General features: G+C 40.4%; 1 protein-coding gene across 6 annotated transcripts in view; it reads left to right on the top strand.

The window, feature by feature from the left end:
• Positions 1–15,963, top strand: part of PTPN13 (protein tyrosine phosphatase non-receptor type 13) — a 126,516-nt gene extending 110,553 nt beyond the window's left edge. For 5 of the 6 annotated variants that reach the window (XM_055796983.1, XM_055796985.1, XM_055796981.1 and 2 more), the window contains 13 exons: positions 443–513; positions 2,183–2,238; positions 2,908–3,064; positions 3,398–3,574; positions 4,875–4,957; positions 6,176–6,231; positions 7,328–7,431; positions 8,545–8,693; positions 9,267–9,357; positions 9,830–10,167; positions 10,721–10,936; positions 14,069–14,131; positions 15,135–15,963. In XM_055796983.1, coding sequence (XP_055652958.1) covers positions 443–513; positions 2,183–2,238; positions 2,908–3,064; positions 3,398–3,574; positions 4,875–4,957; positions 6,176–6,231; positions 7,328–7,431; positions 8,545–8,693; positions 9,267–9,357; positions 9,830–10,167; positions 10,721–10,936; positions 14,069–14,131; positions 15,135–15,215 — 1,642 coding nt within the window. In that variant the 3' untranslated portion in view covers positions 15,216–15,963. The remainder of the gene's footprint in view (positions 1–442; positions 514–2,182; positions 2,239–2,907; positions 3,065–3,397; positions 3,575–4,874; positions 4,958–6,175; positions 6,232–7,327; positions 7,432–8,544; positions 8,694–9,266; positions 9,358–9,829; positions 10,168–10,720; positions 10,937–14,068; positions 14,132–15,134) is intronic. The other variant, XM_055796984.1, reaches the window with a different exon arrangement.
• The last annotated feature ends 974 nt before the right edge of the window (positions 15,964–16,937 follow it).

Genomic DNA, 16,937 nt, shown 5'->3' with positions numbered 1-16,937 from the left:
TAGAGCAATACAGCAGTCTGAAACTCTCCATGTTACTCTGTTTTTAAATTTACCTGGGACGGAAACATTTACTTCATTTTTTAAGTCTTCCAGCCATGCCTGCTGTTCTTTGCTTCCTCTCTCCCTTTCTTGTTCCCACTCTGTTTTATCCCAGAAGGGGAAGGAGTTGCAAAGTCCTGAGGCTGCAAGGTTGAATCATTTTGTCAGAATCTAGAGGGAAGTTCCAGCTCTAACCAGCTATTAGGTGCTCCTTGAAGTTGGAACTAACCCAGCTATCAGTGCTTAATCTCTCTCATTGAATATTTTAAGTATTCCAAAACTGTTGTGATAGAAAGCATGACTAGCGTTTTTACTGATAGTACATATTTACGTCAATATCTGGTGATTACTATGATTTACTTATTTTTTAAATAAAAGTTTTTGTAAACATTTCCTTTCATAGAGATGGTCATGCGGTGCTTCCAAAATCCAAAAGCCCTGATAGCTCAAATCCATGGCCAATGAAAGCTAATGGTAAGATTTGCTTGCTTACTTACTGCAAATGAAATGCACGTATTTACAAAAATGAAGGAACTGATATGGGCCTTAAGATACCATCCTGGTCTGGTGGCTACACTACAACTCCATTTACTGTGATCAGCTGCAGGAGGTGTTTGCTTGATCTTGCTTTTAGAAGCTCTTATGAAAAGAGATTCAGCAATAGCTTATGATTCCATTTCTCTTGTATTTTAGAAATTATCTCTAATATCAAGCCTGAGTCTTCCAAGTTTAAAAAAAAATCAATTTATTATCATCATCATAATTGTTAATAATAACAACAACAATAATGTTACTGTTGTTTCTTGTGACCAGGCATAAAAGTACTGATTTGTTACATTTGAAAGGTCTTTATGTCTCCTTTTCATCTTCTCTTTTTCAAGACTAAAGGAGCCTAAATTGATTTTATTGCTCCCCTCCAGTTTGTTTACCTCTTGCCATTTTCCTCTTTAAGTGTGATGCTTCTGGTCATGCACATGGCATTGAGTGAGGTTCACCAGTGCCAAGCAGACAGGAAGAATTCTTTCCAGAGTTGTGTAGACAGCATTTCTGTTAGTACATCCCAAGTGAGATCACCTTCCTTTTCCTAAATAGTTCCTTGTTCACTCAGACTTGAAGACCCTTTACCACCTACATCTGCTTCTGTGCAGAGCAACTGCTTTATGCAGTTACTTACCATCTTAAGCATTTGCTTTTTATTTGAGATGTTGCACTTTGCATTTGTCTTTAATTCTTTATAGTCTTGTTTTTCATGCTTCCTTTAATGTATCTAGTTAACTTCAAGTATCGATCTTGCCTTATGAAATTGTTGCAACTCCTACAGTTTATTGTTGCTCACATATTTTCCAAGTATAACATGTTCTGTGTCAAAAGATTTAGTCAAGATATTCATTAGGAGCAAGCCTTGTAACCAAATCTTGGAAAACCCTACTTAAAACTCCCTTCCTGTAGATGACTTGTCACACATAGGTTCACAACAAGATATAAAGGTTACTGTTGGCCTTCAGTTATTTCATGTACAAGTTTGTTTGTTTGTTAAAGTGTGACATATATGAAAATCCAGGATTTAACTGGTAGTTAGGTAGATACCATCTAGTGGTTCCACTTTGTCTTGTTTACTGTACTAGCAATGGAATGTCTAGGATAGGCAGTGGTCTCTGATAGCATGGTATCGCTCTTTCTTTACCAAGAAGAGAAGGCTATGTTTGAACAAGGACCCAGATGTCAGATGATATTTGGGGTCAAGGGGTGTGTGGTGGGTAAGATAGTGATGGGTGATTGTGGGGTTGTATTTTGTACATTTCAAAGGAAAAGGGAATCGTGCCCTGTTTCCCAAGGGTGCATTACCACTGTATGTTGTTAAGCTATTTATCAACACGTTTCTCTTTGTTCAGAGTTGGTTACCTGTATTAGCATTCATGCTTTCTGATCCCATTGAACACAATATTCAAAAACCCTTTATGGAATATAGTCCATCAGACATAAGTTTGGCAATGCCCAATAACCAGGCAGGCAGAAATGTTAGTTATTTTGTAACATGTTACTGAATATTTTGTTTCTGTTACGAAAATAATTGAAGGGAGCTAATTTAATTTCTGTGAAAAAGTTGCTGTGAAGTTATTTTTTTCCCCCCATTTTTATTTAGGCTGTTCCTGTGGGGATCCCTCTGATAAAACAGAAGCTGATGCTTATGGGCCCAAGGTAAATATTCCTCAGTTGTGCCTATTATCATTAACCAGAGAAAAGGATCTACTTCACACACATTTTTTAAATAAATAAACAATCCATTAATGAAGCTATACAAACTCACTATTACCAGTTGACATGAATAAGCAGTCATTGTAAGAAATACGCACGATTTTTTTAATTGATCTTCTCTTTCTTTGGGACTGCTTCATCAAAAGACGAATGGTCTTATGAGAAGGATGCAAGGTTATGATCCAGAAAACTCCATTCTGTTCAGTTTCTGCAGATACTTGCATGTTACATTTACTAGATGGTTTTCTTTCTTTTTTCCCCCCTTTGTTTTTTCTGGGAAATGATGTATTGTGGGACCAAAAGAATTGAAGCCTGCATATGTTTAGAATAATGTGAAATACTATTACGTGTTCTCTTGTAGTAGTTTCTTCTTCATCATCATGTGGTTTTTTTCTTACTTGCTTTAATTTTTTTTATTTGCTTTTTTTCGTATGAAACTTCTAACACCTAAAAACTGCCCACCCATCACCCAGCTGTCTCAGATGAGAATATGTGAATAGCATTTCTTATTTGTTGTTAAGTGGAGCAGTGAACTTTTTAAGGGTTGCTTGATGCTTCAACAAACTGCCAGACTCTGTAAGAGTTAATTTGTACTGTTCTTGGTTCTCTTAGTTAAATGGCAATGGTGTCCTGGGACCTTCTCAGGCAAACACAGAAAACAATATCCATCACACAAAAGGAATAATGAGTCTCTCAGGATCTGGAGATGTACCTTCCCTTGGCTTTACCAATCAGATGTCAGATTTTTCTAAACACAGTGACAAGTCAGGTAAGAGGAGGTGAGATGGGGGACAGCAATATTGTCTTTAGCATACAAGAGAATCGAGGCATTGTTGAGTAGGCTGAAATAAGTCAACACTAGGGTGGCAGTCAGTTTCAGAAGATCATCTCCAAGGCCTGTGCTCAGCTTTAGAGGAATTAGTTGATGTTGGAGGTAGATTTTTGGAAGTAGGATTCTGTGTTAGAGAGAAATGAAGGAAAGCCATGAGAACAGCTAGAAATAATGCCATGGTGTCTGCCCCTTTGATTTTTTCCCAAAAAACATCCTATTTTGGGAAAACTTGTCATTTTATACTAAGTCATTTTATACATTTCTCTTTAGAAACAGAGGTTCCAGATGATGAGTATTATGACGAGGATGATCACAATGAAGTTGTCCAGTATCTGTTGGATGTTGTAGATGAAGAAGCCCAGAACCTCTTAAATCGTAATAATGCAACTTCAGAGGCTCAGAGCCTTCTACATCTCAAGAAGGCTGCATTAGAAGATCACCTGCCAGGTAGCGTGAGCCATTTAAAAAGCATATTATTAACAGCAAAATATTTCTTGAAATCAGGTGCCAAGTAAGCAGTTGATTTGGCAAGGAGAGTTGACACTGATGTGTGAACTCAAAAGTTTCACAGGTAGAACACATGGTTCTGATGGAACAAATAGTTGCTGATCCTAGCAAACATCAGATGCGATTTAATAAGTCAGGTTCTGGTTTGATAAATCTGGATTTTGCTTTATGTAATCTAGGAAAATGAATCCCATTCTGGAATTGTCTCTTGAGTGGAATTCATGTTGTTTAGGTACCTGGTTCTGCAGCTGCAGTTGGGTTGAAATGCTGAAGCATTTCAGCATTTCATTGATTGCAGATTGCACAACTTGGAAATGTGTTGAGATCTCTCAAAACCGAACAATTTGCCAACCTGCTTTGTCTTTTTTAGAAGGACTGTTTTTTTTCAATAGCTGGTTCTATCTGTACACCCTTCTTTGCCTTCATTCCTTCACCTGAGCTCCAGTTATTAACTGAAATTTAGCGTAGAGTAGAATTTGTAGTTCCTTTGTGGTGTCGCACTATGTATATGTGCTCCAAAAGTGCAGCAAGATGCTTGCTACTCTTGTAGAGGTTCCTTCTAGAACTCGTGAGATACCTTTCAAAATTATAATTATTTCAGCTCTTCTGCTGTTCTTCAGGTTCATTGGGTTATTGTCACTGGTCATTATGTTAGAAGTCAGGGAACTGAGGGTCTGGCTATGCCAGGACCTCAGCTGAGGAATATCACTGGAGCTCCACTACTTTCAGTTTTTGTAGCTAGGATCTGGCCTACTTTGCACTGAATCCATAAGATAGGGCAGCAGGGAACTACTGTGGCAGACGGATACAAGTCAGATTTTGTCTGGCACATCTTAATACAAAGAGCAGGTAGAATCCTGGTTTAGACCTACTGCTGGTCTAAACGTAACTGAATTGTAGAAACACTGTCGACATGGGAATCTAATAACTTACTAGTACTAGCCTGTCCATCCATTATGTTGTGGCACAGATAGTTAGGTATGCAAACAACCTCACATATAATGACAGCTGTTCCAGTTAAAAAAGAAAGAAGCCTGAAGTCTGATTATCCTATACATTAAGACCTCTTTGCCAGCACACTGGTAGCAAAGGGACTTAAAAGATATTTCTTAGTTATTCTGGCACCTGTATTCCCTGTGTAGTGCAAGGCAGGTGTAACAGAATTTCCATCTGTGAGAAGGTGACTCCTGGGTGTATTTTGGTGATTTTTATACTGTATCTCCTGATTTTCCTGTTCCAGCAGAGGTGAATGGAAAGCTGACAGAAGATAAGTCTGAAGACACAGACTGTGATGGGTCATCTTTGCCTGAAGATTTTTCAGAGGTGGGATGGCAAGAAGCTGGCAGTCTGCTGATTTTGCTTTCTCAGATGGTCTTTGAATTTATCATTTTTCTTATGGCCATAAAACTTGTGGAAATAACTTTGCATGTCTTTTAAATGAAAACACCTTTGTCCGTGGTAGCTGTAAATGGTGTACATTTATTTTTTTTAAAATACCGTATCATTATTCTATCATACATTAACTATATTAGAGAGCAAAGCTTAGTTACTTTACACTATTTCTTATATAAAGCCCAACACCTTTTTTCTTTTTACTTTTTTTTCCAAAAAGAGTGATAATGAACTACCTTTCTTAATGTTATTTGAGGCATTTAATCTAAAACATATCCTTGATTCCTGCTCAAAGAAGGGAAGCAGTGCTGTGTCCAAAATGTAAATTTGAGGTTTCCTTTCCTCCTGCTTTTTGCGACGTTATGTTCATTAACTTGAATAATTTTTGTATGTGGTTTACCGTACATTATTGCATGTCCTGTTTTATATCAGTCACTAGATGCCTGGGTTTTGTCTCCTATTTCAGATCAGGAGAACTCTTGTCTATCCAGCGCATCCTGGCTGTTGTAGCTTTCTGTCCCGTTAGTAGAGCCAAGAGTCAAGTCGGGCATCTGGCTCAGTGTCAGTGTGCTCTAGGAGATCCACAAGTAAATTTCTCAGAGTATGGCAGTGGAAACTTGCAAGCTGGCCTGTTAAGTATAAATGGTTTTGTAGAGCTTCTTCTTGAAAGGAGGATCAAAATGCTGCCTTCTCTGCTGATTCTTCATCATTTGTTGAGGAAGGCATATGTAGGAGTACCTGTCATTTAGAGGTAAAGCCCTGTTCTGTCCTGTATAGGAATGGTGGTTAGACAGGAGGCAGACATTTTCATTACTGAACTTAACTCATAAAGTGTTTTAAAGTATTATAAACAAAAAAAAAAAAATCAGCTGGAGAAAATATAGATGGCTGTACTTACTGTGAGTCAGGAATGATTTTAAGTAGTTTTTTGGCTTTGTAACAGTAGAGCCTCTTTCCAAGTGCTCAGTGTTCTTGTCTGTTATTTTGGGTTAATGAGATGTCTAAAAGAGGAAGGTCTTTCATTATGTGCTTCTTTGAACTTAATACCCTTCAGAAATAGTCCATGTAATTGTTAATTGCTTAAAATTTACCGTGCATGAGTGTTATAACTATGTCCTTTAATGTGTTTTGAAATATTTCTTCTACTAGCCAACACATGTAAATGGTTGTGAAGACTATTGTGAAGTAAAAGCTTTGCCAGAAAGGTAAGATTTATTTTCTAGTGTGGCTTGAAAGCAAACCTGTGAAGTCTGAAACTTTCAAAAGGGATGTGTTATAATGAGAGTAGAACAATATCAACAACAAAACCCACCCCCAAACCAAAATAAACCCAATGAAATATCTGTGCAGTGCCCTGTTTAATTGCTCTCTGTCTATTCTTGTTATTTAAAAGGTTATAATTTGCCTGAATACTGGTCCGCTTTATGTGGCTTACTATGCTCTAGATTTATTTGTTCCTTTGATATGTAGATATAACAAGTAACTGGGCTGTTGTTCAAATACATCCAAGTACCTTAATTTGCATTGTACTAAAAATTTGGTACTTGCATGTGAGGAAAACATTCGAACAATGCTGTCTTCAGTTTGAATCTTTACAGGCTTCATTAGTATTACTTCTTCTGGGTTTAGAGCACAGAAACTAAACCGGATAGTTCCACTGGTCCATCTGTTCCATTTGGGTGCTTGGGGCTTATTTTTTTTTGACATGGAAAACTAAGGATACACCTGCCCAAGTTACTAGTTGTCTCTTTGAGCCACCTTGAATTCTGGAAATCCCAAGATTGTTTTTCTTTGTGAAATAATTTTAGTCCTTAGTCTAAGTGACACTTCAGTCAAAGTGTATATACTTCTTCCTCTGTTTTGATTAATTTTCTGGCGAGTTTATGGTTGAGATTTGGCACAAGCAGCCTAAAATACTTGATACATATATCACCATCTTCAACAAAGCTAAAACCTTGCAATTGAAAATAGATATTCTAGTGTATAGGTAGTGAATTATGTGAATGTTACAAATATGGTATTGGATGTTATCTGACTGCTTAGCCTTTGAAAGTAGTTGCAGTGATAGTTATTACTAGATCAATGTATTTCTGGCTCTTTTTCCACTGTTATCTTTTACAAATCCTCACTGGGGATGTAAAAAAAGGAAAAAAATTCATGGGTTTTTTGAGGTTACTGGTATAAATCCAGTTCAGAAATATCGTAGCTATAAATTACTTTCTGGCAATTTTTTAGTAAGTTGCCAATCTGTTGGTTATTTCTAGGTGTTATTTCTTACTTCCATACCTTGTCCTCTTATAGATCTCCTCAACAACCTCCATTGAGCCAAGCAGATGAAGATGAGATCACGTGGGGAAGTGATGAACTGCCGATTGAATCAGTCAGCCAGGAGTGTGTAAATAAAGGCAAGAACTTTAATAAATAATCAGTGGAAAACTGAGGATCATATTACATAGACAAAATGTCAGGTGTTAGTTTTAAAAGGCCCTGGATGTGTTTTGAGGGTGTAATGACAGGTATAACGGGAAATGTAGCAGCTCAGCAACCCACTGGAAAGGCTCTTCACAGCTTTGTGTAGTAAGCGTGTGAGAGTTAATAGGAAGAAGTATTGGCAATGTTGTGCAGGTAGATGTAGCAGAATTGAAACTAGCTGAAATGCTTTCTTCCATAGTATCAGTCTGACAAAAGCTGTAACAGTATAGGTGTTTGTCCGTGATCAGTTTGATATATTATGTGCTTCACATACCAGCTATTCCATGCTCAAATTAGGTAATATTTTTTCTTTGTCTTGACTCTCATTTTTCCACTGCTGCTTAGAGTGGCAGACTGGAACACTGCTCAGTGTGATGGGTTTGGCAGAATCTAGACTTTTCTTTTTGAGGTAGCGTTAGAATTGTGAGTTCCTGAAATTCATATACAGTAGCTTTTTCTCTGCGTTCATTAACAGAAAAAAAAGATAGTCTGGGTAAACTTTTAGACTACGTCTAAGACACTTTTAATTGTGATACCAGAGAGATTCTTGGTTTATTAATTTTGATGTGCTTCAGAGAAACACTGAAGGCCTGATAGAAGGCCTGAAAAAAAGATTGCTTTAACACATTTTGTGAATACCACTTGGAAGACATGTTGAGTGTGTTAAAAATGAAGTCACAGACTGTGATGTTTCAAGTGGAGAATTCTGAATTCATCAGATTTGTAGGTTATTGTGTGAAGAACTTAAATTTTAAATGTATTTGAAGTTTCTTTCAGTGAATGTATTGGAAGTTCAGGAAAATACTCCCTTTGGTTCCTGGATTCATCAAAGCTGATTTTGCATCATACTGGTTTTGTTAGTTAATTTGGTTTTACCTGTCAAACTGTGAGGTCATTTGTGTATTCTCTCTGGTGTATGGACACATTCTAGGGAAAACAAGGTAATACAGTGGTGGACAGCAACAAGGAAATCCAAGATTGCACTAGAGTTTGTTTCACTAGTTTTAGCTATTTATTTATATCAATCGGTCTTGTTCTTCTGCTAGGTATCCCTTCAGTGACAAATGAAGAGATCTCTGCACTCCCTACAGTGGATGTGCTCCCTGGAGGCAAATACTCAGGAGCCAAATTGAAGTCAGTGATCAGGATGTTGCGTGGATTGCTGGAACAGGGAGTCCCTTCTAAAGAGATTGAAGTGAGTAACTATTTGTCCTTCAAAGACCTTTTTTCTAGCATGAAACACTTAGAAATAGAATGGCTGGTTCATCACTGCTTTAAATACCACAGCTCTTTAATTTGCAGCTCTAAAGGGTTTTAAAGACTTCTTTTACCAAAGACTTCTCTCCCTTCCCCCCACTAGCTGCTGGGAGATGAGGTTAGTTTGAACCAGGAATTCAATTCAGAAGTGTTTACATCATTCTTTCTTCAAATGAATAGACGTTAACAGGCATAGACAAGGTAAACAAAGGCTGTGAAATCTAGCTGCTAAGTGTGAAAACAGCCTTTCCGAAATCTTAAGTCAAACGTTTTACAGATCTCTTCTTTGGGAGAATGAGATAAAATATTCACTGGATAATAGGTTTTTTTTACTTTGTTCCGTTTTCTTAGCTATGTGAAATTAGATTCCTTCCTGTGACCGAATTATTTTGCATATCCACATTAGGATTTTTTTTAATGGTTCTGTCTGTTGAAATCTTGGTTACATAACTGCTCTTAACACTCTTACCGTTCAGCGCTTTCTAATGCCCATGTAACTGCTTCTTTACAGAACCTTCAGGACTTAAAACCTTTGGATCAGTGTTTGATTGGACAAGCAAAGGAGAATAGGAAAAAGAATAGATACAAAAACATACTGCCTTGTAAGTCCTAACTAATCTGAAGTTCACAGTTGATATTTTGTCACCACCTGTATGGTCAGATGAATTGGATCAGGAGTGGGATGGTTTGATTTCCCAATACTAGTTCTGCTGAGTAGAGAAAAATCAAATCTACTACTCATTTTCTACACATTTAAAGCAAGCATTTATAAAGGGGTTTAAGATCAGTGAACAATAGACTACTGTATTAGGTAGCAGTGGATGTTCACAGATTCTTCAGTTGTTTCAGCAGATCCTGTGTCTTAAATGATGTATACGTATGGAGCCAGAAAATACTTGTCAATTTTACCCATGTAAAATTGGAAAAACAGACATGTATATTATTGTCGGTAGATTTCCTGTAACAAAATCCTGTTCGCTATCTGAGCCTGTAAGGCTCAGCATCTCTATTGTGTGAAGGTCTAATTATGTGCACACATAACATGGAAGTATTTTTTTTCTGTGGGGATTGCAGATGATACCACTAGAGTACCTCTTGGGATTGAAGGTGGATACATCAATGCCAGCTTCATTCGCATGCCAGTGGGGAATGAGGAGTTTGTGTACATTGCATGTCAAGGACCTCTCCCTACTACCGTAGCAGATTTCTGGCAGATGGTTTGGGAGCAAAATTGTACTGTGATTGCCATGATGACTCAGGAAGTTGAAGGAGAAAAGATAAAATGCCAGCGTTACTGGCCAGATGTACTCAATAAAACCACCATGATAAATGATAGACTACGGCTTGCTCTTGTAAGACTCCAGCAACTGAAGGGCTTTATCATTAGAGTGCTGGAGCTAGAAGAGATTCAGGTAAGTTAATCTAATTCTGCATGCTGAGAATTCTTTTTCTGAGTGTTGGCATTTTTATACCCATACTTCTGGCTTGCCTTCTTTCAGTCACAGTGTCTGTATCAAGAGATAATGCGGGCCTTCTCCTCCTTGCCCAGTGATAATTACTAGGAAACTCCTCCTCACTGCATCTTGTGCTACCCTGTGACCTTTATAGGAGAGCGCAGTTGGGCCAGGAGATTATTTCGTTATGCTAACAAGACTAAATTTTGGCTGCCTAGGTGCCTTTGGCCACAGAAACATACATAGGAATATGAAATTCACTACTAATTCAGTCTGGCTGGTTCATTGCCCTGTGCGATCAGTTCAGTCTAGACGCACAGTGAACCTTGTACTAGTCAATTATTTGCTAGTTATTTTCAGTTTAGCTCATAGTTTCTCTTGTTTTATTGAATTACAGAACACCTTAATTGGGCAAATCCCTCTCTTCTGAGACTGTTTGCCTTTGGGAGCTTAACTTTTGTCTTTTTACGCTTCTCATGTGTTACATTTTGTTGTTGTCTTTAAACCTCAGACAGGTGAAGTGCGGCACATTTCCCATCTGAACTTCATCGCCTGGCCTGACCATGACACCCCTTCTCAACCAGATGACCTGCTTACTTTTATTTCCTACATGCGTCATGTCCACAAATCGGGACCTATCATAACTCACTGCAGTGCAGGCATTGGACGATCAGGGACCCTTATTTGTATAGACGTTATTTTAGGGTTGATCAGCAGAGACCTTGATGTGAGTACCCAAGAGGATGATGGGCTGAGCTGTGCTTTTGACTTGCAGGAAATGTGTTTCATTGGATCTATACAATTGTGTAAAGAATATGCCATGCTTTTGAGAGTAGCATGCTGTCCATGTCCTAATGCGCAGGGGTCCTCAAGCCCCCCAGGGTCCTCAATCCGGCCCCCGGTATTTACAGACCCCCCCGCGGGGGGTTGGGGGGGAAACCAAGCAGCCGCAGATGACTGCCTGCCGCTTCATCCGCATGCTGGCCCCCTGGTTAAACAGTTTGAGGGCCCCTGTCCTAATGTAACATAAATCAGGGTGTAAAACGGCAGTACCTGTGAAATGTTCCTTTGTTGATGATCCTGGGGAGGGGGGAGGGAGGGTGAGAAGCTCTAACATCTGCTGGTTCTTGGGTTAGCCTAGGGAATCTTGTAAAAAGTATCCTGTCTGACACCTCAGCAATCTAACATTGTTAGGTGCCACTTCAGATGTGCTAGGGTATGTTGCAATGGCATCTTCTACCATAGCAGTCTTCTGTCGTATGGCTTGGGAACAACGGTGTGTTGCCATGATAACTCAAGCAACTGAAGGAGAAGTTAAAATGCCTGCCTTACCTGGCTGGATGTACTCAGTGGAACTACCGTGTTAAATGCTATTAGGGCTGAGAGTTGTGCCATTTAGTCCGTCAGAGATCCAGGCACTATTGGAGGGCAGCCAGAAGCCAACCCAAGTATGTTCAGGCAACTGAATCAAAAACTCTGTGTACAAACATCTCAGCTGGAGATGAGGGTATGTAAAGTAGCTTTACAGCCTACTGGATGTCCACTGGAAATGCAACACAGCGGGGAGGAAAGAGTCTGGGAGGTTCCTGGAGTGTGTGGATGATAACTCCTGGCACAGCCGGTCAGGGAGCCAGCCTGGGGAGATGCCCCGCTGGAGCTGCTGTTCATGAGCAGAGAAGGGCGGGTGGGTGGTGTGGTGGTTGGAGGCTGTGCTGGGCACAGCCATCGTGAGATGGTAGTTTTTGATTCTTGGAGAAATAAGGAGGGGGGGGTCAGCAGAACCGTTGCCTTGGACTTCCAGAGGGCCGGCTTTGGCCTGTTTAGGATCCCGGTGGACAGAGTCCCTTGGCAGGCAGTCCTGAAGGGCCCAGGGGTCCAGGCAGGCTGGGCATCCTTCAAGATGGCAGTCTTACAGGCGCAGGAGCTGGCTGTGCCCACGTGCCAAAACATGAGCCAGTGGCAGAGAACATTGGCTTGGCTGAACAGAGCTATGGCTGGGACTCGGGGGGGGGGGGGGGGGGGGAACTGAATTTTACCGCCTTTGGAAGAAGGGGCAGGCAACTCTGGAGGACTTTAAGGATGTTGTGTGGTTATGCCAAGAGAAAATTAGAGAGGTAAAAGCCCAGCTGGAACTTAAGTTGGCCCCTACTATAAAAGATAACAAAAAATGTTTTCAGATACACGCTAGCAACAAAAGGAGGGCCAAGGATAATCTGTATCTTTCATTGGATATTGTGGGGAGCATTGCCATAGAGGGTGAGGAAAAGGCTGAGATACTTAATGTCTTCCTTGCCTCAGTCTTTAATAGCCAGATCAGTTACCCTCAGGGTGCTGTCGTGTCCCGGCCCCGCCCCGCCCCCTGACAGTCCGGGAGGAAACTGGTGTCCATGACCTGCTGCTCCAATTGGACACACACAAATCTACAGAGCTGGATGGGATCCTCCCGAGGGTACGGAGGGAGCTGGCAGAGAATCTCGCCAAGCTGCTCTCCATTATTTATCAACAGTCCTGGCTCACTGGGGAGATTCCAGTTGACTGGAGGTTAGCCAGTGTGACGCCCATCTACAGGATGGGCTGGAAGGAGGATCTGGGGAACTACAGGCTGGTCAGCCTGACCTTGGTGCCGGGAAAGGTTACGGAGCAGATCATCTTGAGTGCCATCACGCAGCACATGCAGGACAACCCAGGGATCAGGCCCAGCCAGCAGGGGTATATGAAAGGCAGGTCCTGCTTGACAAACCTGATCTTGTACAACAAGGTGACCCACCTAGCGGATGATGGAAAGGCTGTGGATGTCTACCTGGACCTTAGTAAAGCCTTTGACACCATCTCCCACATCACTCTCCTGGGGAGCCTGGCTGTGCTTGGCTGGTGAGGCTGCACCTGGAATCCTATGTTCAGGTTTGGGCCCCTCGCTGCAGGAGGGACACTGAGGGGCTGGAGCGTGTCCAGAGACGGGCAGCGGGGCTGGGGAAGGGGCTGGGGCACAAGTGTTGTGAGGGGCGGCTGAGGGAGCCGGGGTGTTTAGCCTGGAGAAAAGGAGCCCCGGGGGGGCTTATCGCTCTCTGCGACTGCCTGACAGGAGGCTGTAGGCGGGTGGGGGTCGGTCTCTTCTCCCAAATAACTCGTGACAAGACAAGTGGAAATAGCCTCAAGTTGCACTAGGGAAGGTTTAGATTGGATATTAGGAAAAATTTATTCACTACAAGGGTGGTCAAGCATTGGAACAGGCTGCCCAGGGAGGTTAGTGGAATCACCTTCCTTGGAGGTATTTAAAAGACGTGTCGATGTGGTGCTTAGGGACATAGTTTAGTGATGGACTTGGCAGTCCCGGGTTAACAGTTGGACTTCATGATTTCAAAGATCTTTTCCAACCTAAGTGATTCTGTGATTCTTAGCTTTCCCAGCACAACCAGGGATTATGCTTTCTGGGGTGATCCACAGGAGGGTGCTAGCTTCCTTATTTTTGTAGAGTTGAGCTATGTCATGATTAGCTCAGTGGAGTTTCTAAGCATCTGCTAAATGTCTAGAATTTTATAGACTTCAGGGAATAAAGTGCTTTGTTAGATTGGACAAAGAGGCTCTATCCTCTGCACACTCAGCTCCCAGTAAGAGTAAGCAAAACAGCCAGAGCACAGAGAAAGAAAACAGGTGAAGGAGGGTGTCGCATTTAGGAGGGCCACATCCATATTGCCCAGAGACAGCACATGCTGGATTATTTACCAGACATACACAGGCTGTAGTGAATTGTTGTTTCAGTACTGGATGTTAACGTACCTAGCTGGATTCATTGGTCTGATGGTGGGGATGTTTCCTTTATGTCTTTTTTGAATGTTTAACTTACTGTTTGTTTTGGTAGTTCGACATCTCAGACCTGGTACGCACGATGCGTCTGCAGAGACATGGGATGGTTCAGACAGAGGTGAGTCTGGCTTCCCCAGATAGATGCTAAAGGAAAGGCATTGGAATGCTAACTCTGATGTGCCCGGAAGCTTTCTGTGAAGCTCACGATGATGATTGTCTTTGTGCCCTCTAATGGAACGTTTGTGTTGTGAGAATTAAATCAGATGCATATCAGTGAGTAGCAGGATGCATTTAACAGTTACAAATGCATGCAATTTATAACATGCTGTGCTGGTTTTATCTGTGTTTTTAGGAAAAGAAACACAGGGTTTTCATCTTCAAAAATGTGTTATAGAGGAAATCGGCTGAGGTTTTTTGGCTAAAAAATGCATTATGAACTGAAGAGAAGGCCTAACTGTAGCTGCTATGAATCACTGATACTGCTGGAGATGTCTTGAAATCTCTTTTGAAGAGATACTCAGCCGAAAGTTTTAGGAATAATCTGGATCTAAAGCTAACTACTTTAGGGAGGGACATCAGAAGGTCTTGTTAAAATCTGCACTTTTTTCTTTGAATGTGAAGGAATGGTCAAATAGTAGTTTAACAACAACAAAAAGCCCTCAAAATACAAAAAAATCTAAACCCAAATTACAAAACTTACTAGCCACACCTCACACCCTAAAACATGTATTAGCCTACATACCTGTATTGCTGAGATTAAGGTAAGGCTTTGCACTGTCACCAGAGTTGTATATTGGTTGACATTAATGCAAGACCTTTAAATTCACTTGATGTCTTCATTTTTACTTATATAAAGTACTTACTCTGAGGTGCTTTTGATGTGAAAGACGAGGATAAATGTCCCATATAAATGTATGTTTAGTGGCAGGAGAGTGCCTGTATTTAAATTGAGGTTGCATTTTTCTCCACTGTGGGTTTTTTGTTTTGTGGGGTCTTTCTTATTTAACTGTAGAAATAGTATTGAAATCAAGTGCTGTGCACCTGTGAAGTGCAGATGATAATGAATTACTTATGTGGTGCAAGCATTTTTCACATGTGATGTGATTTCCTTTCCTTTGCAGGATCAGTACATTTTCTGCTATCAAGTTGTCCTTTATGTCCTGAATCATCTCCAACATGAGGAACAGCAAAGAGACAAATAAAATGCTGAAGCAGAAGTGCTTTTAAAATAAGGAAGCAAGGAGGTCTAGAGGCTCTCACATGTTTTCTTTGTTCTGCCAATAGTTTTCCAGTCCCTTTCGTCAGTTGCTGTCAAATGTCTTTTCTATAAAGTCTCTCCATCATTCCAAATAAGGTATATGGTTATAAGGAAAAGGGATAGCTCATACAATACCACTAATCTCTTCAGCCCCGTGGACATACATGTGACATTTTTTTATAACAGTAAATAATATTTAATAAAGCTGCATTTTCTGCAGTTTCCTTAATATGTGATAAAATACTGAAATAAAAATATTTTAATTAAAAAAGAAGTAAATAATAAGAAAAAAGTAATCTTGTACTTCCTGCAGTTCTGCAGCTTTTGGGATATTTGTTTCTTATGGGGTAGGGAGTGGGAGGGATGAAGCAGTGTTTTTATCCTGGCAAACTTTATTACAAATAAAGACATTTTACTAGTCTCTTTTAAAAGCTTGTTTATGGCACAGAATTTTGCCCTTTTACTATAGTTACAGCTATTTTATAGAGGGCATCTTGAAATCAGCATTTAAGCTTTAATAGATGCCTGTTAGCTTAAGGATAGTAGCGAATGTTTACTGTATCACAGTTGTTAATGTTTACTTCATAGAGTTTCATGTATATATTTATATACTTTTACAAAAAAGCTGAATTACCCAGTTCTGATTAGGCATCTCCACTCTGTAAATAAAAGATACACCTAAAGTACATTGATCAGCGGGTGTGGGTATTTTTGTGTCCTTGTGACTGTTTTTCTTGCCCTTGTCTTTCATTGTGGTTGCTGCCCTTCTTAAGAAATTTGCAACAAAAGGGCTGTGCACATTTTAAATTGTCAGTGTCCTGTTCTTAAGTGTCAATTCAAAAAAACCTGCGGAACTGTGGGTTCCTTTCTGGAGAGTTCCCACACTGTGGTGAAAGGAAGAGGGAATTTTCTTTTCCTCCTTATTTTTTAGCATACCTGGGCATTGAGACTTGTATGGCATTTTTTGGGGTGTGTTTACACTTGGATGCTATGGCAGTGATGTAATCTACTCTGCTTAAAACAGGCACTTTGAGGTGGGAGGCAGGATACTGGATTTTAAGTAACTCGGTGTTTTAGTGGTATTGTAAACAGTCAAAACTGTTCTGCAAGGGAATCTTCATTTTATGCGGTGTGGGAACCTTGGATGATGAATAACTGCCATCAGGCTGCACTGGGGACTTTTTGAGGGTGTGAGCAGTGTTTGTGTCCCAGCAGTCCGTACCAGAACTGAAGCTTGTGACCTGTGCTGTCAGGAAGGGTGTAAGAGTACCGATTTGACAGTATTCTGCGCTGCAGTGGTGGAAATAAGTTCAGAGGCCTGTGGTTATCCAAGGTTTTCACTCTTAAGAATAGTAGCCCACAGTGTTCTGGTGTTCCAAAACTGAAAGAGTCACAGTCTTGCTTGTGTAACGGTATTCTAGCTAGTAGTAGTATGACTTAAAGGAAGAAAGCCTTTTTCACTTGTCACAGTAATACTATGATTTTTATTCCCTCCAGCATACCAGCACAGTTGAAAAATTGTGTATTTTTCAGAGCAGTGTAGTTTGAAGAAGGAAAATTAATTCTGTGTACATAGAAGCAGAGGCAAACTGACTAGCTGTGTTGACAGTACACCTATATGAAGGACCTTTAAAGTGAAGACAGAAGATTTTCAGTACTACAGTTG

Source organism: Falco peregrinus, chromosome 2, assembly GCF_023634155.1.
Source record: "Falco peregrinus isolate bFalPer1 chromosome 2, bFalPer1.pri, whole genome shotgun sequence".
NCBI classification, from domain to species: Eukaryota; Metazoa; Chordata; class Aves; order Falconiformes; family Falconidae; genus Falco; species Falco peregrinus.
Note: the sequence above shows the minus strand (reverse complement) of the source record. Positions and strands in the feature narration are given on the sequence as shown.